Here is a 22,591-nt window from a genome sequence, read left to right as displayed (position 1 = left end):
ATCGCTGGCTGCAGCGGCCAAGGTCCTGACACCTCGGGGAGGGGGAACAAGTCTCTGGCAGCATTGACGTAGAGTTGGGGTTCACCGGGAAGAGGTTTGCGTATGCAGAACGCCACGGGAGAGGGAGAAGGGTGGAGCTGGATGCGCTCGCAGGAGTTTGGCAGCGAAGACGTGCCTGCGTGGGAAGACTGCACCGTTTTGTTCTGCGTTGTTCAGAACAGAGCTGCGGTAGCATCTTCTGCTTCGTTGTACAACACACCTAAACGGGTCAGGAAAATGGGAGGCTTTCCTAATTCCTAAACCTTTGCCAGAAATAATACCATTACGTGGTACCTTGGTACTAGATTTCTGCTGCACAGGTATTGCCTTTCTTGTAGCTGTCAGGTATCGTTATCTTGCGGGAAGAGACAGCCAGAGTAGGACCTGTCAGAGAGTAGGAACTGTTGCTTATCTTAAAAGACTTGCTAACGAATTCCTAGCTTGTTTTCCTATCCCCTTTCTCTCCCTGCTGCACAGGCTGCTCTATTCAAGCACTAGCAGGTAGATCAGTAGGAGCTGGGTATCTTTTTTTTTTTACCCCGTGCCTCACCAGGGCCCAGCTTGATCTGTGTGAGGTGCTGGGACAACTGGCTTGTTCAGGAAATTCTCACGACTCCATTTTCTGAAGCAGGGAAACCCCCCATGAAACAGGCCAAGTAACCTCTCAGGAAGAGGTTGAAGAAAAACAGAAAAACATGTAAAACAAATTTTTAAATTCGCTGGTTAAGGAATACCTGGCTTTTTAGTGATTTGTGATTTACCTCCCACTTCAGGGTAAGGTTTTTGCTATGCGAGCGCGCCCACTGGGGACACACCAACAATCCCCCCGCCTTTTTTCTGCCTGGCATCGCCCACCCAAGGCTGGTTCCGCGGCCAGGCCTGCTCACGGTGCCGCGGAGGACACCGGAGACGACACCAAGGACCGCGCCAAGTTTCGGCGGGAAGCACCCTCAGCCGCGACGCGGCGGGGCCTGCCCGAAGACACCGGGGCGGCGCGGAGGCGGGGACGCCCGTAGGCTCCGGGTGAGGATGCGGGAGTCCCAAGCGGGCCGCTCCCCCCGGGGGGGAATGCGGGGAGGCAGCAGCGAGAGCGGACGGACACCGACGCCATCCCCGCCATCGCCGCCGCCTCAGGGCGCCCGGTCGGCAGCGCGCACGCGCGCCGCGCATCCCCCCTCCCCACGCACGTCGACGGGGGAAGCCCCTCCACTGCGCAGGCGCGCTGCCGGCCACCTCCTCCCGCGCGCGCCGCCCGCGGCTCCGCGCATGCGCCCCTCCGCCCCCTCACCGCCCCCTCCCTCCGCGCAGGCGCCCTGCAGCGCCTTCGCCCCCCCCGCCCGCCCGGCCGGCCCGCCTGGCGCATGCGCCTCGCCCCCTCCGGCGCGGGGAGGGGGATGCGGACGGGGGAAGATGGCGGCCTCGAACAACCCGCGGAAATTCAGCGAGAAGATTGCGCTGCACAACCAGAAGCAGGCGGAGGAGACGGCGGCCTTCGAGGAGGTCATGAAGGACCTGAGCCTGACCCGCGCCCACCGGGTGAGCCGTCGCCACCGCCGCCCCGCCCGCCCGTTCCCGCGCGCGCCCCCGCCGCTGCCCGGCGCGCGCGCCCCCGGCCGGAGGCGGGCGGGGGAACGGGGGGAGGGAGGGGGAGGGGCGGCGCCCCCCGCGGCTCCCCTCGGACCGGGGGCAGCGGCGGCGCGCGGCGGGCGGGGCGGCGGGCAGCGCCCCCTGGCGGGGGCGGGCGGCGCCCTCGGTGCGGGGCGGGGGGCCGCGCGCCGCCCCCACCGCCGCCCCCCGTCTGTCTGTCCGTCCGTCCGTCCCGCCCGCTCCCCCTTCACCCACCCCGCCGCGTTCCCCGGCACCGGGGCCTGCAGCATCCTCCGGAGAGCGGCACCTGCCGCCGGGCGGGGCGGGACGGGGCGGCGGGGGCAGGTGCGCCCCGCGGGGACACCGGGCAGGTCCTGGCCGGGGGCGGGGGGAGTCCCCGGTCCTCCCGTCGTGGGGGGGGTGTCAGGGTCGGGGCAGCCCTCTCACGGCTCCGCGGGGGGTGGGCGGGGGCTCTTCTGAGGCGGGGGGAGCTCCTCTCCCCTGGGACGGGGCTGAGGCGGGGGGTTCCCGGTTCGTCACCCCGGGACAGGCCCTGGTCTGAGGTGCGGGTCTCCCCATCCTTTCACCAGGGTCTGAGGGGGGGTCCCTGTTCCTCACCCCGGGATGGGTCCCGGTCTGAGGGGTGTGTGTATGTGGGGGGTCCCCAGTTCCTCACCCTGTGACAGGCTCTTGTGTGAGGAGGGGGTCCCTGTTCCTTCACCGGGGTCTGAGGGGTAGTCCTGGTTCCTCACCCCGGGACAGGCCCCAGTCTGAGGGGTGTGTGTGTCGGGGGGTCCCCAGTTCCTCACTCTGGGACAGGCCCTGGTCTGAGGGGGGGTCCTGGTTCCTCACCCCACGACAGGCCCAGGCTCGGGGGGGGTCCCAGCCTTGCATCCTCCTGCCTAAGGAGCGCTTCCCTGGGCCCTGCCGAGCACCCCCTGCTCCCGTGGGGCAGTGGGCAGCCTCCGGCCCCACGCCGCTGGCCGGCAGAGCCCCGCTTTCCCGCTGCGGGGGCGTGCGGAGACCCAGCGGGAGTTGCTGGACTTGGTGTCACTAACGTTGTTCCTGTTACACTCCAGTTGTCAGTAGGTGCAAATTGCTGCACTTCCAAATCCTCCTTGGCTCCTGATGTCTCCGCAAAGCCCATCAGCAGAAATTACCGGCATAACGAATGTGCTTTCCAAACATCAGACGCCTTTTCTAGCTTAGATATAGGCTTGTCAGGGCTCTTCTGTATGGTTCTTCTCTCACCTGCTAGTATCAACATTTTTGTTTCTCTTTTGACTGCTTAAAGAGAATTTGTGGCTGAACCTTTGCAGGAATGGGAGCAGGAGAACATACAGCTGAATTTGCAGTAAAATGTTTCCTTTCATTCCTCTGTGTCAGGACAGGGTAAATATTTGTGTTGCATTGGTGCTGCTGCTGGTCAGGTGTAGAAGAAAGGCACGCTGCCTCTGTCAGCTCCTGCTCGGGAAGGTGCGAGGATTTGTTCCTGCTAAACTATTTGGTGATGTTTCATAGAGGATGCTGTTAGAGTTAGTTGAGAGGAGAGTGAGGATAGTTTAGAGGTGTTTGCAGCCGCTGGAGTTGTCTTGTTTCTTGCATCTCTGTCATGCCTGTGTGGCTCAATACCCCGGGGTTTTGCCTTTTGGTGGTCAGTCCTTGGCTGCCTCTCCAGAGCTGGGTGATCTTAAAGAGAGAGAGTTTGTGAAGTCTGCAATTACAGGTTGTCCTTCAATTAACGCTTACTTTCAGCACTCACCTTCTGCAGCGTAAGTCGGAGTCCTAATTCAGTTTCTCCCAAATCTGAGTGTCCCTAACCCAGGTTTTGCAGATGGAAACCCATCTTATTTTCAAGAACCTGGTGTTGAGAAAAGGACCCAAGATGAATAAGTTGCCTGAGGATTCTGGGTACTGAAGTGATGGAAACACTGACCAAATAGCTGAGTAAAATGTCTCCTTTGTAGAGTTTTTCTTCTAAATTCCATGATTTCATCTGTGTTTAAAATTCAGTGCAAAAGCAAAAAGGGGTTAAGCACAACTTTGCTGTTTGCTCTCATTTTCATTTGGCAACCACCACTTTGCTGTCAGTTTGAAAATGCGTTACTCAGTTTGTGGAAGCAGCCCAAAATTTCTGTTGCCTTTTCATTATTAGTAATTGTCTTTTTGCAATGTTTACCATCTTGTCTGTTTTATTGTTAGTTACTGGTCCTAGCAGAGGCAGGGAACTACTGTTCCACCATTTCTTGTGCATACACATGCTGTTTCTGAGCTTGCTTTCTGACTTGGTAATCTTCCACCTATTTATGCTGTTCAGTCCATCTGAGATTTTTAAGTTATGATCCATCTTTCTTGCCCAGGACAAAACAAGAGCATGATATTAACTCCTTCTTCCTCTGTTGCGCTCAGTTGGAAAAAAAAAAAAAAGAATTCCTTTGAGAAATAAATGGTTTTGTTTTCAAAAGTGTTCCCCTATTCTCAGGAGCAACAAAGTCCTGTCTTTCAGCTGGCAGATTCAAGAATGCATTTTAGCTTTTCTGGGAGAGACAGACCTTGTGAAGAGCCGTGGAGGTGGGTGGCCGGTAGAAGCACTGGAGCTGCTTAATTGTCTTGTGAGTGGGACCTTCATGTTTATAATCCAGAGATTTCTGCGAGTCCCATAGTAACAAAGTGGGTGAGAAGAGGGGGAGGTTTTTGTTTCTGTGTGACATCGACTCCTGTATTTTGCTCGTGGTTCTCCTCCTTTCCTTTTCCTTTATTATGTGAAGCATGAAATTTTAGAACCGCACTGATTTCTGCGTGTTAAGGACGGGTTGTTTACCAGGGCCTACTCTCCATTTCTGTTGTAACGCAGCCCAGGGATGCTTGCTGCGTTGCATGTGTTTACTCATACAGGGCTGTCGCTGCCCTTTAAAATTGTAATTAAGAAAACATTAACGTGCAGGATAACACAGTGCTGAGCTCTTCAATGTATGGCTCCTCAAATGCTAGCGAATGCGAGATTTTAAAGAAAATTTGGCTGTAGCTTGCGACCTGTGGTTCTTTTTCAGTTGGAGGCGTTCTCAGGTTTCCAGGACTTTTTTCTTTAATATATATTATTGAAGTCACTTAGTTTTGAGGGGTTTCAGCCAGAGCTGTGTTTGAGCTCCTTATGGACCTTTGCAGCCTTACCTTAGAAAAAAAGACACCCCCCCGCAAACCCCTAACCCTAAAAAAAACCTGCCAGCCCCTGATTTTACCCAGCCCCACCTGCCCGGAGGGCTGCGCTGATGTTGATGTTGATGGTACTGGAGTGGAAACAGAAGCACAAACAGGTTAATAGCGATATATGGAAACATTCTGCAAAATTCCAGCACTGCTTATCCAGTCTCTTCCTGCACACGCAGTCCCCTGTGCAGGCAGCTTGCTGAGGGGGTCTCGGTGAGCTACTGCTCACAGCCCTTCCCAGACAGAGGATCTTAAGTTTTGTGTCACTGAGGAATACAGGTTGTTACTGATTTTCTGTGTTCCAAAGTACATAACTCAATGCTTTGTCAATCTGTACGATGGTGCCGTGATGGGGTTTGCTTGTGTATTTTTAGGTGTCATCAAAAGCAGCCTGTGCCTGCGTTGCTTTTTTGAGTTCTTGAAAACGATGCGAAGTAAAAAGTTGGTGTTTATATTTCAAACCTGGATATTTTTAATACAAAGATCCTATTTTAGTTTACTTTTTTTCAAGTGGGATATATTGTAATGGGACAGCTATCCATAGCCGGCCATTTGACTGAAGAGAAATTGAATAAAAATCAAGTAAAAACCCCATAGTTTGTATTCGTGTGTGTGTGTAAAGCGCATACACAGGCACACACCTCCCTGTAACAAAATTCATACTGATGTATGAGACAGCCACTCATTTACTTGTTCCTCCTGGCTGCAGAAGAGATGAAAATGTCTCTTTGTACGTTTGCAGATCATCGTTCGCTGTAGATAGTATGCAAAACAGTATTTAAAAGCTTGGTTAAATCAGGAGCGCTAATCTGTGGTTTTAAAAATGAGAAACGCTGATCATGATGACACAGTGTCGCAATGTTTCCTAATGCCTTCAGCATGTTTTTATTAAATAATTTGATAAAAAAGAAACTCCTGACTATGTAATGGCCTTTTTGAATGTCTGAAAGATATTAAAGAAATGCATCAAAATCAGGACTGAGCACCTCCAAGCACGGAGATAAATGCTTTCGGCTGGAAGCAGTTTTGTTCAAGTTAATGGTGTCGTGAGTTTCTCTCGAAACAGAAATGTGAATTTTTCAAGCTCTAGACGGTGTTTTTCTTCTTTGTTACTTCCCCAAATAGAGGGTTTGGACCCTGTATTTGCACATATCCAGGCCAAGAAATAGGTCGCTTAGGCTTCCCCTGTGATCTTCCTCTAACTTCGCTGATGAAACAGGACACAGAACCAAGCCGGTTGGTTTCCGTCCCGCCAAATGCGCTCCCCACATCGCGGCATCTGTGCCACGGGCTGCGGGCATCGTCGTTCTTTTGACAAACGCGGGCTGGGCGAGTAACTGCATCGAACACGGCGAAATAATGGTGCGGTGTCGTTAATTCTTTGAAAGAAATATCATAAATCAGAGAGTGAAAATGCGGAGGTGAGCTACCCGCGGGGGCACAAAGAATCTCTGTTCTTGTGCAACACTCGGCTTTCCTTAACCCGTCTGAGCTGTCCAAGGTAAACACGTGAGTCGGCTCCTGATATGCCATGCTGCAGAGCTCGCATACTTCAGTTAGCAGCGTAATGCTTCTTCTGGTGAACCCAGTCAAGTTTTTGTTGTGGGTTTGTTTTGGGTTTTGATTTTAAGGAGACAGTGACTTTTTTTATATTACTCTTCCATCATTCCCATGCATTACAGCCGCTTGCTTGAGCTCTCGGGCAAAGCCTTTTTCTGTGCAGTGGCCGAATCTGTCTGTTTTAATGATGTGGTGGAGCTATGGAGGATCTGCAGGCATGTGAAACCGTAATTGTACAACTGCTGTATTCCGGTGTGTTAATTGTACTGCACGGGATGAACACATGGAACTCGGCTCTGTGCGCTGCATTTCAAAGTTCTCTTTAGCTTCAGCAGTGGCAAGTGTTTGCAGTAATTTGCATTTAGAGAAGCTACTCATTTAGTAAGAGAATACGTTTTCAAGGTTATGTACAGTCAGCTCTTCCAGCTCTTTGAGGGTAATTTGGGGTTTTCCCTTGAAGAGAATTACTGAGCTGCAAAGCCGCTCTTGTAGACGTGAGCTTTGCCTCTAGTGAAGATCCTGAAAAATTTTAGATCTCGATACTAATTTTCTTGGTCCTCTATTTACAAACTGAAGTAGGTAGTTTTGATGAGTTTGAGTTCCAGTTGTGAATAATGGAGCTACAAACCTCCCATAGAAGTTACAGACGTGGCAAAAACATCAGGCAACAGGAGTTGGTGCCGTGTTAATCCGAGTTGTGCGCTGGCATCAGCAGAAGGGCAGAGGAAAACCAGTGTCCTCTGCGTAACTAAAGCACCAGACTACAAAACTACAGCAGGAATCGTTCCTTAAAGTAGTTTTCAAGAAGATGATGTACTGAAGAATTCTTTTCGTAGCCACGTGGGCTAGACGCAAGCTTTTTTCAGTACCTGTTAGATGAAACGGAAAAGAGCTGCTCTTTACACAGCGCAAAAAACCCCCAAACAAACCAAAAAAAGGGGAGGAAACCTCTAACCCCTGGAAAGCCTGTAGTGTGATTGTGTAAGGGTTGAAAACCAGTTTTAACTGTAGTTAAGTTTCTCAATCAGGTGACTTTTTAATTTTTTTATCATGTAAGCTGCGTTTTTATTTTTTCAAACCCTCTTGGATCGCCTGCGCTAATTTGGAAGAGGCTTTTATTTTAATCTGCCATTCATCAAACCGCCACTTTTAGCCCTAACCATTTGTTTTCAGTTTTATAATCAATTTATTGATGCCACTGATTTTAGTTATGAAGCCTTTACCGTACCTTATCAAGGTCAAGACCCTGATTCTTCCCTGAGGCAGCAGCATCCTGTACATTTAAGCTCGTGGAAGCTTTCACTCCTACGGCTGCCCAGCGCCGTGTCAGTGCCAGCTCCGGCATGGCCGTGCGGTGGATTGCATCGGGGTTGACCGTATTAAATCAAACTGATGGGTTTGGGGTTTCTTTGAAGTGAGCTTTAGCCCCGGCAGTTTCCTGCTCTGACTAGACACGTTAAGTTGTTCTGTAAGAAATTATCGAGTGGTCCTAGATGCTTTCATTGTTGTGGTAATAAAATACTAATTTGGCAAAAAGTAGATATCTTCTCCAAAATGATCAATGGGGATTTAAACAAAATACCTTAAAGGCTAAATATTTGTCTCTGGTTTCTGTTATCTGTCTCTAATTGCGAAGGGGCCATTTCTTGGGCTGTGCTGTAGCAGTTTTGTCAATCTCCCCGACAGCATCGATTGGTCTCTAATGGTATGTTCCATGCTGGCATCAATATTTTTGTACCTAATGGAGGATCTGAAACTCAAGTATACTTCAGGGCGCTTTTCAGCAAATGTAATACTGTAGCTGAAAAAATATAAAGAAAATAAGCTTTTCTTTTTTTAAAATAACGTTTTGATGGCTGGAATTTTGCCCAGGTGTTTTTGTAGATGTGCTGGAGTAGCTGTTGCTTTGTAGTCGAGGGTATGGGGTAGCTGCAGGATTGGAGTAAGTCGGTGAAAAGAAGCCAACTGTCAAAATCTGGTAGATTTTTTTTTTGTGAACGTAAGCTTGTGGCAGCGTTCGTTTTGTGACGGCGACCGGTTGTGACCTCAGTGCTGCTTCCCTTTTTATCTTTTGGTCTAAACTACTTGCCTTTCGATAAACAAATGCGGTCCCGAAGGCTTTGGTGTAAACTTGAGGTGGTAGCCAAACTCGTGAGTCTTTGTTAACTCATTAGCTAGGATCACGTATCTGATAGTGCGTAGGAGTTAATATTTAAAATGTTGCTTTGATTTGTTTCAAATGGTTTGCGTAGCATGTTCAGTGCTGTGTAAGTGATATCCAGGAATAAGATTCCTATCGAGATCTCCGCTGGTACTTGTCGAGCCAAACAAGCATTGCACAAGTGATGTTTTTATATGATCTCATTGGTACTTTATAAATTATAAAGTTGTAATTGAGTGTTGATAATAGTCTTGTTTTGCAAATTATTTCTTGGGAACCGAAAATTCTTCCCCTTTACCAGAACAATCCTTTGCAATAAATCAACAACAGCACACACCCGCAAAAAGTGGGTCTTAAATAATGAAGTAGAGGAGGCTGAAATGATGCGTTCTGGCTTCAGGCTTCAGTAATAATTCTGCAGCGCTTCATGATCCTTGCCTAAAAGCCTGTATTTTACAGGCAGATTTTCTCAACGTGTATTTTACTTTCTTGCCTGGTCTATCGCTTTTCTTGACGACTGGGAAATCACCCTCTGTGATGTCCCTGCTGGGCTACTCGCTCGTGTTTTTTAGTATGATTACGTATCGTTGAGTAGTAGTAAGATATGTTTAGTCTAAGACTGCAGTTCTTTAAATGAATTTTCAATTAATTTTGATACCCAGCTATTACTATTTATATTAGTAGTATTTTCCTTGGGTGGCCGAAGTCTCACAGGGGAGGGAATTGAGTTGATTTTCCAAAATCAGGTGTATCTTCAGGCAAATGGTGATAGTTCTCAACTCAGAAAGTGCATCAGTGATTTGTGACCTGCTTTTCTGTATGTTGGTGCCTCTGTAGGCCTGTTGTAGAAGCAGCACCTTGTAGCGATGGGAAGCTGTGCAGGAGATTTTTCTAGCTCTGGAGCCCTTACGTGGTGTTTTGACATCCGTAAGCTGGATTAAGGGGGAAGAAAACAACCCCAGTGGCAAAAGGGAAGACAGTGATTGTTGAATAGACTGGCTTTTCACCTTTTTCTTTCCTTGCAAAGTCGTATGTAGATTGTCCTCATCAGCAGCCACCGGTTATTGGAGTGGTGTTACTGGGTTTCTCCTGGTTCTGTCTGTAGATGCAATGGGCAAGGTCTGTCCTTGTTGCTGTCGTCTATGCACAATTCCACGAGACCCTGTTCCCCCTCGCCACCTCTGTGGCATTTCTCCACAAGTGAGGGAAGAGCAAAGGTAATATCTTAAACATTGCACAAGTTTTCACCAGCCTACTTGGATTCAAATGTATTATTGACCTTCTCATCATAATTAGATTTTCCTCTGTGCAATGAAATGATTACATTGTACGAGCCTTTTGCATTCGAAGAATTTTGACTCTAATGGCAGATATTTTTAGTACCTAGAGAATTGCCCGATGCCTCATCTTAAGAGCTACGAGCAATTTCTTGAGCTGTGATGGGATGGCTTAAGGTTGAGCTGCAGCGGGAGGAATTGTTGGAGGGATGAACATGCTGCAAAGGGCATGGTGGTTTTGGGGACTGGTGAAGTGTTATCTTGGTATTGCAGACCAGAGGTCATCATCAAATGGCTTTCTCTGCATGTGAACCAGCGTGAGCGTTGGCAGCAGCTAAATCGCACATTTATTCTGTACCGCTACGTTGTTAACAGAGCCAGCGGTGCTTGCGGCTACCATCGGCGCGGAGTCGGGCGCTCTCCGGCCGGAGAATAAACTCCAAAGGGTACAAACATGCCCTGCTTGTCTCCTAATTTACGAAACTTGTAGGGTTACATAACTGAATTTTCATTCTTGAGCTAAAAATAAAAAATGGAACATAAAAGCTATTTTTATCTTGCTTAATGAGGACATCTCTGCTTTTATTTCATCTTTTCTGAGCCATTTCAATAGGAGGAATGGGGATGGTTTAGGAATGGTGGTTTTTTTTTTTTTAGCCTGGACACTCATTGTTGCTCTCTGAAGTGTTGTCTGTCAACCAGCAAACATATATGTTGCCTGCTCAGAATGAGTGTTTTCTTTATAAGTACACTGTTAGCTAATAATGGTCATGAAAATAAATCGATTTTGTGAGCGTCGCGTCAGATATAAATACATCGGGGAGGCTAAGACTTCTTTTTGCTATCAAATAATCAGTGAACTTCAAGTATGCGTCCTCCCTGATGTTCTGTATAGAATTAGCAGCAACATACCTGCCTTTCTCTTTTTGAAACCCTTTCAGAAAAGGGTGGCATTTGCAGAACTGCCACGGGATCTGGTTTGTTTTTAAAAGCAGTGCAAATCAGGTTTGGTTCATATTGTAGCTTAGCTTGGCTCCCTGCCCGGTGATAGAGCAGAACTCTGAAGAATAGTCACTATTTTAAGTCTCTAGTTGTGCTGTATCCTGTTTTTACTTGCTACTCAGTTGTGACTGTTAAGCTTTAAACAGTAAACCTTTGTTCACCAGAAATAGCAAAGTGTTTTTAAACACAAAGTGACAGCCTGTGTATTAATTATTTGTTATTATTACTTCATTTATTAATTCAAATTCTGCAAGGTGTGTTCTTACCGATTTTTCGCCCTTAAGCCCCGAAACATCGTATTAGTCCGTCTTGGTTCATTTTTTGGCGAAAGTTAAACGCAGCTAATGTGTAAAGAAGTGCCACTGCTCAAAGTTCTGCTGGTGTAAAACAGAAATAAATAATAATAATAAAGTTGCAGCGTTAAGTGCTTCTGCCTTCTTCCCTCTCCCCTCTTTCTCTGCAGAAGTTAAACATTCTGGTTGCTTCTCTTCGGGCTCACAAGAGGAGTGTAAGGCAGATTTGGGGTGGTTTATAAATAGCAAGTGTATGTTAGGGGGTGAGATCTTTTCACTTTCACATGAATTCGAGAAGCCAGCTGGGGGCAGAGGTCTGGGTATGTGTGCAGTTTTTATAACCCCATTTCCTCACAATTTGATAGCTGAGGTAGTCCGGGGAGTTGGTTGCAGCTCCTGAAGGAGAATCTAGTGGAGCCTTGGAATTTGTAGATGACTCATAACAGGACAAAACAATCCAGTTAAGTGATTTGAGGTCTTAAATAACCTCTTCAACAGGAAGGTGAAGAAAACATCATGAACTCATGAGTAATAATTGGCTGTCTTGCAGTGCTAAAAGTGCAGGGATTGCTAGCTGGCAGGGAGTCAGATGATTCCTGTCTAAGCTTTGCTGATCAATATATATCTCAGCTCTTGTGAATGAAATTTATTTGACTGGACCACGATGCTTTTAGCAAAGCAGTATTACAATCACCAGTTGGGAGGAGTTTCTTTTACGCTGGTTTATAGTAGTGACACTTTGCACCTCAGCTGCGTGGGGTAGGGCTACGTCTAATCTTTTCGGGTTTGCTGCTTCTCCTGTTCTCTGCTGTTCGCCCCGTGAACCAGCCAGGTGACCAAGGCGGTGTTTTGATGAGGACGAACCTACGATAACGGCTGCACCTCCTGAAATGGAGAGAAAGTGGTCTTTGCCTTTGCAGGTCTTTGCTTTGTGGACATGTGAGCTGCAAAAATGACATGGTTTTAGGCAGCCCCAAAAATAAACCGATAGGAATGGAATACCCTGCTCAAATGACTAGCATTGTCATAGACACTAGAGATAAGAGCTCACGCCATCATCTCCGTTCTGCTTTGCAAAGCACAGAATCATTCAGGACTGCCTTAATTTTGTAGAGGCTTTTATGCAGCTGCAGGGGACCCATGCAGGTGTTCTGGTAGATGCACACCCTTTGAGACCTCACAGTTTTGCTGGTAAGCAACTGGAATTGCAGCCTATATGTAATACTGTCAGGTAACCTTTACGCTTAATCAGGTTTATAAAATCTTAAGTTAGCTATCTTGCTGTTCCCTTTCCTCTGACTAGGAGATTTCATGACTCTATTGATGAAAAACTCATCTTCTGATTCCCAGTTTACTTTTTCATGGCATTTGGAGACAGCTTCTCTTGCCGTTCAAGCTCTGGCTCTGTGAGGTAGAAGGGGAGGATTGTGCTTCCCCTTCCCTCCGTCCAAGCCCTCGTACTGAGTTCGTGTGAGCTGGGACGGCGGGAGAATCCCTTTAATTCTGGCCTTGAATAAGTCTCCTTCCGTTTTGTTGTTAATTTCTGAAGTCTTTGAGAAAATCTGAGTATTTTAGTGCATTGGGAAAACCCTCAATCCTTGAAGAGTGTATTTGGTGTAGGATACTATAGCTATCCACTGGTAAAAATCAAGTGCGGTGCTGGCCTCGTGTTTGCAGCCCTGCTGTGAGTAGAGTTGGTTGTGAAGTGTTTCAGCGTGGCAGCAGCAAAGCTGTTGCTCTTTTGTGGCTGCTAAATGCCAATATATTACAACAGATTCCTTCCCTGAAGAAAGAAAAAGCAAAAATGCAGTTCCCCCCCCCAAGAATTTTTATTTTTAATGACCGTGTTTGGCTGGCCTGCAGAGTTTTTCTGTTTGTGTGCTGACACGTCGATGTGCTAATGGAAAAAATACTTGAAAGTGACTTAAATGACAGTTATGGTGATGGAAGAGTAAACAATGATGTAGCAGTTCTAAAAGCCTGGGTTCAAATCCAGTTCATACCATATGTCTGGATTTTTTCGTGGTAATTTTCACTTAGTTTGTAGTAGACATTTGGCTTCCTGTTTTGGCTTGGTAGTACTTTGCTCTGCAATATCTATTGCGCTAGGATGCTAATAGCATTAGAAGGCCAAATATGATTGGCAGAGGCAACAAGGGGAAACTTTTGCTCGGCTTGTCCGCACTTGTCTGTTTTTAGCCAGTGGTAAAATCTTCCCTTTTATGAAAATAAAAACATACTAACATTAAAAAAAAACCCAACAACAAACCAACATTGCAAAACATTTTGTTACAAAGCTGATGATGGAATACTTTAAATCCCAAGTGACCCAGACAGAGCAGCTGCTATCACTGCGGATTATACCTTTCCTCTAAACTTCAGCCTTCATTTCCTTTACCAGTCTTCCCGGGAGGAACAGCTGTGCGTTTGGATCCACTGCCGCTGTTGGATCAGTACTGGAAACTGCAGGAAATAAGTTACTTTAGCAATCTGGCTTGATGGTGTTTCTTCCTGACTGTGACAGCCCAAATGAGGGAGGAATGCAAGGGATTCTCTTTTCTTGTTCTGTGATAAATTAGTCTGTGTAGTCTGTCTCCATTAGCCAGGAAGAGTTCTAAGAAGCTAGCTATGCTTTTTCTGTTCTAGCGCTACTCTGTGTGCCGTGTTCGCTCTTCCTTGTTGCCGTGAATTGTTGCTTATTCGGAAATAAAAGACCAGTCTCACTTGCTTTGCAGCAGGCACATTTAAATGTGTTCTGATTTTTAAAGGAATGCGGTTTTCAGAGTTCCCTTTTTACATCCACGGCATGGATTAGCTTTAGGGGCTGATAGCAGGCTGCATACTTCTGTGTAATTCTAGACTTTTTTTTATCTAGCTCTGTGGTCAAGCCATTTTCTAGAGAATCAAGTGTTTTTGATAAAAATTTGAGCTGTAGTTTCCTGATGCTGCACCTTTTTCTTCTATTTTCTGCAGAGTAGCATTAGGTGCTCTGAAAGACGATTTAAAAGAAGTGGATTTACATCATAATGTTTATTTCCCCTGAACATCAGGACATACTTTGGATTGAAAAGAAATACCTATCATATACACGCTTCTGCGGGTGCATGCTCAGATGGAAGGGAAAGTATTGATGTTATTAGATTTTATCATCTCGTTGTTAATTGCTTGGGAAATGAAAGCAAAGGGCTAAAATTGCAAATAGACCTCCATCTCTTCAGCCACCTATTCAGCTATTAGATAACATGCGTAGGTGGATTTTAATTTGTAACATCTAAATAATGGAAGTCTTTTTAATTATTTGCAGTGAATTGTCAAAAACCTGATAGCGCTATAAAAACGGTCAGTATTAACTTATCGGTCGTACTCAGACTACAAAAGCATTATATAGGTTACAAAAGTCAAGCCTTCCGGAAGACTTTCCAATCTTCATTCATCTCCTTCTGCAGGAGCGGTATGATAGTCTTTAATTAATTTATCATATATTCCCCACTCCCCTAGTGAGACTGAGACCCCTGCCTCTTTCAGCACAAAAATAGATAATGGTGACTTACTGGCAGGCTCTTAAATATCTTGATTTATCCACGTTGTTCTGTGTGTAGCTCTGGGCCTTGGAGCGCACCAGTCAGACACCCGTTTGCTGATAGGATAATGAAACCTCCGGGGAAGTGCTTCGCGCCTCACGCTGTTAAGGAGTCTGAGAAGTTCAAAAACAACTTAATCTTTACAATATTTTTCTCGGGTGATTATTCTCATTTTATAGGAGGATAACTAAGATGCAAGCAGTAAAATGGAAGAAATTGATGCTTTGAATGTCCAATTCTATACACTCGCTACATGGGGGGAATGCCCAACAGCAGGTCTTTGGTTTTTGAAGTGCTCGATACATTTGCAGCACAGGTCCAGTTGACTCCAGGAGAGGTAGCAGAAACATAGAATCATTAAGATTGGAAAAGACTTCTAGGATCATCAAGTCCAACCGTCACCCCAACACCCCCAGGCCTCCTAAACCATGGCTTGAAGTGCCACGCCTACACATCTTTTAAATACCCCCAGGGATGGTGACTCCCCCACCTCTCTGGGCAGCCTATTCCAGTACTTCAGACCCCCACTGGTGATGTTGACAGACCCCCGATATTTTATGTTGAGTAACCTGAAAATTAGCAACTGCCTCTGAAAAAGGCCTTAGTTGCTCACGCAGCGTACAGAGGAACTTTGGTGGCAGAGGGGAGCCAGGAATGCCGGGCTGCTGCAACGCGTGGCCCCGTTCTCTCGTTATTGGTTTGACTCATTCTTTTCATGCCTTCGAGCTTTCGCGAGAGTGAAGATGAGGTTTGCTCAGACATCTGCGTCGGTAGGCGGCCCTGCAACTTAACGTGGAATTGGACCATACAGCCGAGTTAGTCTGGTGGCTGAATATTGGAAGGACTCGCTCTTTTGTTGGCTTCCGCTGCGCTCTCCTGTTCCCCTTCTACTATCAAAAATTCATCAGATTGTGGGGTGAGCAAGTTGAGAGAAACCAAGCGAACCCACACAGTTTTCCTGCTGGTTCAGCTTCTTTAACCACGTTTCTTTTGGGTTGTAAGAGTTTGGGTGCAAGGAGAAGGGCAAGGTCATGCAGCTTTCCTGGGAAAGAAAAGGCAGCCAGAGCACTGGGGCCGTGCTCTCCATGGTGTGATCTGCCTGGTTGTGTTACAGAGCTACATCCTCCGTTCCTTGTGAACCTTTTTTCTGTTAATAACTTTCTGTGTCTTCTCATTATTGATATTAATTTTAGATTCTTGGCTTTAATGAGATTGTGTCTGGGTCCGTTGATGTAGAGAGGGACCGGCAGATGAATACCTGCTATAACTAATGAAGTTGTGGCTAACATTTCAATGTTCTTTTCCTTGGCTGACCGGGATTCTCTTTTATTGATTTGTGAATCCTTCCTCTTTTAATTAAATAAATTCTAGACAGCTTTCATGGAGGGTGGTTTTAGTAAATGAGCGGTTATTTTGATGTGTATTAATTTTAGAAATCGGTTGGCAAGTGCAGAGTTTTTCACATTCAAATTCTAATACGAGCTTTAGAATATTAACAGAAGAGGGTTAGTTTGAGGGGAAGGGGGCAGCCAAGCTCTTGGTGGTCAGCGCAGTTAGTTAATTGTTGGATAGATTTTTGGCGACTTGGATACAAACGTAAAGATCTTTTTAAAATAGTGAGATGGGTAATGAGGTGATTTTTAGCCAGCAGCTCTATTGCTACTAAGTCTAAATGCAGTAACTGTGAATCATTAAATTGACGTTAACTTATCTTTCTTTTAAAGACTGTATTTGCTTTTCTTATCAACATGAGGATTGTGAATGGGAAGAAATCTCCCTTTGAAGAAAATACTTCCACTGGGATTTCACTGAGTAACTGACTTGTCTTGAGGGTTTGTTTGACTTAGTGTTTAATTTCATGCTGGAGAAAGAAGCCAGATTAGCACTTTGGGAGACTCTCTGCCTTCTTGCTCCCAGGAGAGGCAGAGCGTGCACACTTGGCCTGGAAAGTTTCTCTCTCGCTGCCCTACCTGTGTAAATTGAAAAGTCCGGTTCTGTGGATAAAAAGGGCACTTGGTCTCTGCCGCAGAGAGGCCAAAAATATTAATATAAGTGCCTTTTCATTGAGGCAGAGCTTTCTACCAGGAGCTGGGCTGCGAGTTCATTCCTAGGGAGAGATCAGAAAATAGCAGTGACACATTACTGAGGATGCCAAATCAATCCCAGCCGGTTTTGAAACTCCAGGCAACGGGATATTCTTTTCTGTGGCAGGTCCTGCCTCTGGTTGTTCTAGGAGAAAGCCTTCCTGAGAAACTTCAGATGTATCCAACTGGGAAACTTTGAACCAGTGCGAACAACAGGATTTACCTATAATGCAGGCTCTAAGACTTCCAGTTAATCCTTTAAACAGAAATTAATTTCCAATTAAGCTTTAATAAGACATTTCTGATTTTAATCTGCACTCATTTTGCTGCTTATTAGGCTCAACATGCTAAAGAGAAAGCTTTCTAAAGTGAAAAGCTAAAATTTATAAGAAAGCTTGGTATGGAAACTGCAAACCAGCAAAAGAGCAGTTATCATGAAATCTTACTTCCTGTATTCATCAGATATCTTAGGGGGTTTTTATCAAAAGGGCACTCCACCCTTTTATTATGCTTATGGGAATCGAATTTTTATGTATTAAAAAGGGCATTTTAAAAGAAATGGTGATAGCGGATTTTGACTGACTTCATTCCAATGTCAGATTTGCCATTTGATTACAGTTGAGTTCTGTCCCTACGTTTGTAATTTGCCCAGAATTTTGTAGGAAGAATTTAGAGAAGTTGAAGTGTTGAATTTTAATAAATGCTTCCTTTGATTCCCACCTGCATATTTTGGACACTTAGAAAGTCTGTAGGAAAACGATATGCTTTGAGGGATATGTTTCTCTCTCTTTTTTTTTAAATTGTATAACTTGAATCCCTCCCTACAAACACAGCTGTATGTCCAGCTAACTTTAACCCAATCTAAACAGAAAAATTGAGGGAGTTCATGTAAGTGGGTTCACACAAAAGCTCGTATCTGGAAGAGTGTTGCATTGTTAGCAAGTCAGTAATTGCGTTAAATCTCATATTATTGATTTCCTACCAAAGTTGTGTGTGTCCGGTTCCATTAACCGGAGTAAGGTCACGTCATGTTACTCAACTGTTAGCTGAGTTAAGGATGTAATTGCTTGTAAATTGTGAATTACTACGCGGGAAGGCAACGATTCCTTCCCTGTTTGCTGGAAAGATGCTGCTGCCGCCCTGCAGATTGCTGCCTCTTGCACCTTTGCAGAAACCTATTGGTTTTAACATTAACATTACTTCATTTCTGGCCAACAGTGTGTCAGCCTTTTATTTGGGGACCTTTTTCAGCTATTCTAGAAAACTGCTTATGCAGAAATATTTTATTTTTAATGATTAAATTGGATTTTAACTTAAGTCTTTATTTTTTTTTCTTTAGCATAAGAGAAATGCTGGTGGAGGGAAAATTACAGATTCAGTTAGGGTCTGTCATTTGGGAAACATTTCTTCTAAACAAGAATGTCAAGCAGAAATAAAATCTTTTAACAAGCAGAAGCCTTTTCCTTACCAAAAGCTTTCTCAGGACGGAATGGGAATATTTAGCAATATTTTCAACTGTCAAGGAGCTATTATCTTGGCCACGTAATACATAAATAGAAAAGCTGTAATGTAGAGTCACCAAGTTCATATGGTTCAAGAAATTAATATATCTGGTGAACGCTAAGTAATTCATTGTCATACTTCGCTCTCTAAATTCCTATAGAAAGCAAGTTGCCACTAATTGAATCTAACCCCAGGAGATAAAGCCAGAGTTGTCATGAGACTTGTTAACATCTTAAGAGTAATCTGAATTTTTCTATTAAGAAAAGGCTTTTTTTTTTTCCGTTTAAAATAAAACCCCGCAATCTCCCTTTTCAGACCTAATCTCCAAACCCCAAACTGAGATACACTTAATTTGCCTCACAAGGTAGTTTTACACAAGACAGAGGAAATGTTTGTTTTGGTCACAGCCGGTGGCTGTTCCCATTTTCAGCGCTGCTTGTCTTTGCTCACAGGTCCTCTTAGTAACACTTGAGACTCCCGAGTTATCCCGAAGCCCGACAGTGAAATTTGGAGGTTTTTTGTTGCTCCTCTGCTTTGAAAGACCTGAGCCGGTTTCGCTCGACGTCTCCTGTTGGAACGACCGTAAGGTCTAGCGTCGCAGTATTTAAAAATGCGTTCTTACCAGCTAAAAAGCTGGAGGTTTGAGGCACTCGGCAAACCGGCCTGCTCTGCTTACGCTCGATCTTCACAGATTGCAAGTGGCAGTTGTTGATGGTCTCCTATAAACCGCGTAGTCTGGGGGCCGCTCGCTGTTACAAGGCAGGAGGCTGAGGAGAGGAGTAAATACAGACCCACACGCCGGTGTAATGATACGCGACAGCAATAACAAGCAATCAGTTTTCTTATTTTTGGCACGGATCTCCAAAAGTGTTTATCGAACGTAGCGTTACTAAAATTAATGGTACTGCAAAGCCATTTAACGAGCTCCTTTTTGAGAAGGGCTTTAGTTCTCGATCTCTTGTGTTTCCTCATTTCCACGTTTAACTGCAGTGGAAAGACAAATGGTCGTGACCTCCTTGTTACACTACACTTTGAGGTAGGTATGGGTTGGGGAAGGCCAAAACATTAAAAAAAACACATAAAGCAACCTTCCCCCCCCTCCTCCCTAGGCGTCGTATAGTAGGTTCTTTAAAAGAATCCAACACCTGTTGAAGTAGTTACTTCAGTGTTTGGCACAAATCCCAAGCAAGCCTTTTTTTGACAACAAAAACATATGTACGGGCCAGGCAAAAGGCACAGCTAGTTCTGATATTGTGCTTTTAGTGATCTGCAGCTCTGAGTTAGAGGGGCTGTGACTCATTAAGCGATACCAGCGCGGAGTGTTTCTCTAATTTCGTGTATTGCTTAGAGAGCTCTGGGTTGTAATTGCGTGTCAAAAGATTGCAAAAGAAAAGGCGGGGGGGCCCTTTCCTGCTTTTTAGGTAGGATCTTGTTGAACCGTTTGATATGGCACACTGAATATTTTCTAAGTCTTTGGGCTGAGGGGATTTATCTGCCCTTTGGTTAAGACAAAAACCATGAGCCGCATTGTGGCTGGATCCTGCCCAAATAGTTGAGGCTTTTGAGAGCGCCCGTTCCATAGAGAGGTTTCATCTCTAAGAGCCGCCTTCTAAGTTTCGAATTAATTCAGGCCCTCAGCTAAAGCAGCAGATCCTGACTGTCTGCGTATTTGGAAATTGGTGGCTTCTAGGGGAGATTCTGTGAATAAAGGGTATTTGAGTTGCTTTCCTAGGGATAGTTTTAACATCGGGAGAACGCATGCACTGTTTTCCTTGGGGTGATCTTGTTTTCTCCTGCTCTGTTCAGGGACTATTTTAATATGTACGTACCCCGAAGTGTCAGCACAATATAAGCAGTCTGGTCCCTTTTCCTTCTGTCCCGCCTCGGTGCTATCAGGGAGCCGCGTGGTACCTTCGCTGTCAATGCCGCTCGGCATCCCTGCCCGCGGTATTACCGGTTTGTCAGAGGACCCTGCGTAGATCACCTTGTCAACACGGAAGGTGCTGGCTCTTCCTTTGCTTTGCTAGAAACATCTTTACTCAACCTCAGGGCCTTTGTGGTAAAGCTGTAGAGGCAGGGCCACTCCTTTCCATCCTGCCATTTCCTTCGCTTGAAGGAAGAGTAAAGAAAAAAAACCCATGTAAACATCCAGTTTTGGGGATGCCGCGTTTTCTAGTACGTCTCCAAACTCTGCTCTTCAGAATCGTGGCATTGCGAGGCAAAGGCTTTCGGATCTGTTTGAATGAAACTGAACCAGATTTGTTGATGTACACACTACAGTACCTTAGCAACCAACCTGCATCTAGTCCAAGATCTGAACATTTAGTCTTTAAACAATTCTTTGCTACCAATCTAGGAACGTTCTTGCATTTTGGAGTGCAGAAACAGCCAGTTGACATCTAGCGAGGAACAACATACATTATAAAATATGTACTCCTCCACCGTGGGAGGAGAGGGAACTTATGTAAGCTCATTTCTTTGCTACTTTAATTGTAGTTTCTTGAATCCTTGGAAGATGCATCCCTGGGAGCAGGATTGTTGTGTTCAGATGATTGCAAATTCTGCTTTATCAATGCAAAATAGGGCTCCGGTGGCAGCGTGGTATTAAATCTAGATGTGCCAAGTGGGAACATTACAGAATTGAAAGAGGCATTATTTTAAGTCCTACTAAACTAAAAAATGAGAAAGGTCACTAACAAAGGATTAATCAGAAATCATAGCTCTTATTAACGAACTGTTGAAACATTATAGTCTTCTGAAAGAAGTGACAATGAAAATAAGTTGGTGTTTGAGGTAGAAAAGAAACAGCTTTCTTGTGCACGCTTTTTTGTACACCAGAAATACATACAGCTACGGGAAAGCCTACTAGAATATTTTAGTAGAGAGGTGTCATTCGGAGCTGAAGAGTGATACCTGGCGCTTATGGAAACTTTGCAGACTGTCACGTTTATTTTCACGCATACCTGCCCAGTACGGGATTCTTTGCTGTTGTTTTTTTATTCCTTTGGTTGGTTGGGTTTTCTGTGTCTGCCCTTCCCACAGAGCTTTTCCTGGGAAGAGAGGCAAGAACACTTACCCAGTGGTAGAAAGCTACAACTTGCTGTGACATCTCTGTTACCTAGAGAGCTAACAAGTTGAATGTTTGGTTAAACAGTGTACTCAATATGCTAAATTAAGAATGACTTTCTTATTTGTATGTCGCACACATGAACAGCCAGTTAATTCTGATATTAGAGTCATGATCAGACCGACATGGGGTTTTTTACGTCCTGATTTTCAGACTAGCAGGTGACATAAGAACCGTGTGGTTTCATGTGGTGGTTATTTGTTGAAAATTGAAGACAATTGCTGACTATGAAGTTGATTTTTTTTTCCCTTCCATCACTTTACACTATCACTCCAGATCTAACGTGGCAGGTTGCCGACCATGCTTTGCGGGGAAGCTGAATTCATGCTGTTTGTAGATGGCAGCCATTCTCGGTGATAACGGACACGGTGTCGAGTTGAGTCAGTTAAAACAGTTGAAAAATAAATGAGTTGCCCTTACGCTTTCCTCCTCCTTTTCTTTTAGTTACAGCTGCAGAAAACCCAATATTTGCAACTGGGACAGAGTCGTGGCCAGTACTACGGTGGGTCACTGCCAAATGTGAATCAGATTGGAAACAGTGCCATGGATCTGCCCTTCCAGGTGAGCTTTATAGGGTGTTTCTTTCTTCTTTTAGTGATTAACGCTGTGCCTGCATGCTATTTTTCCCCTCACAGGACCCCATGAACTAGCTGCTGGTTCAGAACATAGCTCCATCGTCTCAGCAGATCGCCCTGTTTTAAAAATTTTTGTTCTTTTGGAATGGAACATAGTTGTGTATTTTTGTAGTGTTTATAGCTAGTGTTAGATATTAGTTTTCCTGTCCCCGGTCGTGATGCCTTTGCGTCAAGAATATGCAGAGACGACGCAATTTCTTTGTCGGTGAATAATCGTGGTGGTGGTGGGGTTTTTTTTTCCGCTCAGTACCAAATTCATAATGAACTCTTCTGCGAAGATACTGCAGACTCAAAGCAAAAGTGGAAGGAAATAATGCAAGGTGATGTGGAAAGCGCTGGGAGATGGCGGGGTGCGAGAAGGTACCCCGTGGTGGTGTGCGTGTTCCGTGGGAGTAATGCCTGGATTATAGGAGAGGAGAAGGAGGAATGGGACGCAAACCACTATCAGAACAGTCACTTTTCCTTAGTCTGGCTGAGAAGTGAATGTAGAAGCATACAGGCCTTTTCTCCCCCCCCCGCTGTTGTGACTCCAGAG

General features: G+C 45.4%; 1 protein-coding gene across 5 annotated transcripts in view; it reads left to right on the top strand.

Annotated features, from left to right (window-relative positions):
• The first annotated feature begins 1,389 nt into the window (after positions 1-1,389).
• Positions 1,390-22,591, top strand: part of CRTC1 (CREB regulated transcription coactivator 1) — a 48,619-nt gene continuing 27,417 nt past the window's right edge. For 3 of the 5 annotated variants that reach the window (XM_064469801.1, XM_064469804.1, XM_064469800.1), the window contains exons 1-2: positions 1,391-1,575; positions 21,866-21,982. In XM_064469801.1, the coding sequence (XP_064325871.1) occupies positions 1,450-1,575; positions 21,866-21,982 (243 nt within the window). In that variant the 5' untranslated portion in view covers positions 1,391-1,449. Of the gene's footprint in view, positions 1,576-21,865; positions 21,983-22,591 lie in introns of all 5 variants that reach the window. The other 2 variants (XM_064469802.1, XM_064469803.1) reach the window with 2 other exon arrangements.

This window comes from Phalacrocorax carbo, chromosome 19 (assembly GCF_963921805.1).
Source record: "Phalacrocorax carbo chromosome 19, bPhaCar2.1, whole genome shotgun sequence".
NCBI classification, from domain to species: domain Eukaryota; kingdom Metazoa; phylum Chordata; class Aves; order Suliformes; family Phalacrocoracidae; genus Phalacrocorax; species Phalacrocorax carbo.
Note: the sequence above shows the minus strand (reverse complement) of the source record. Positions and strands in the feature narration are given on the sequence as shown.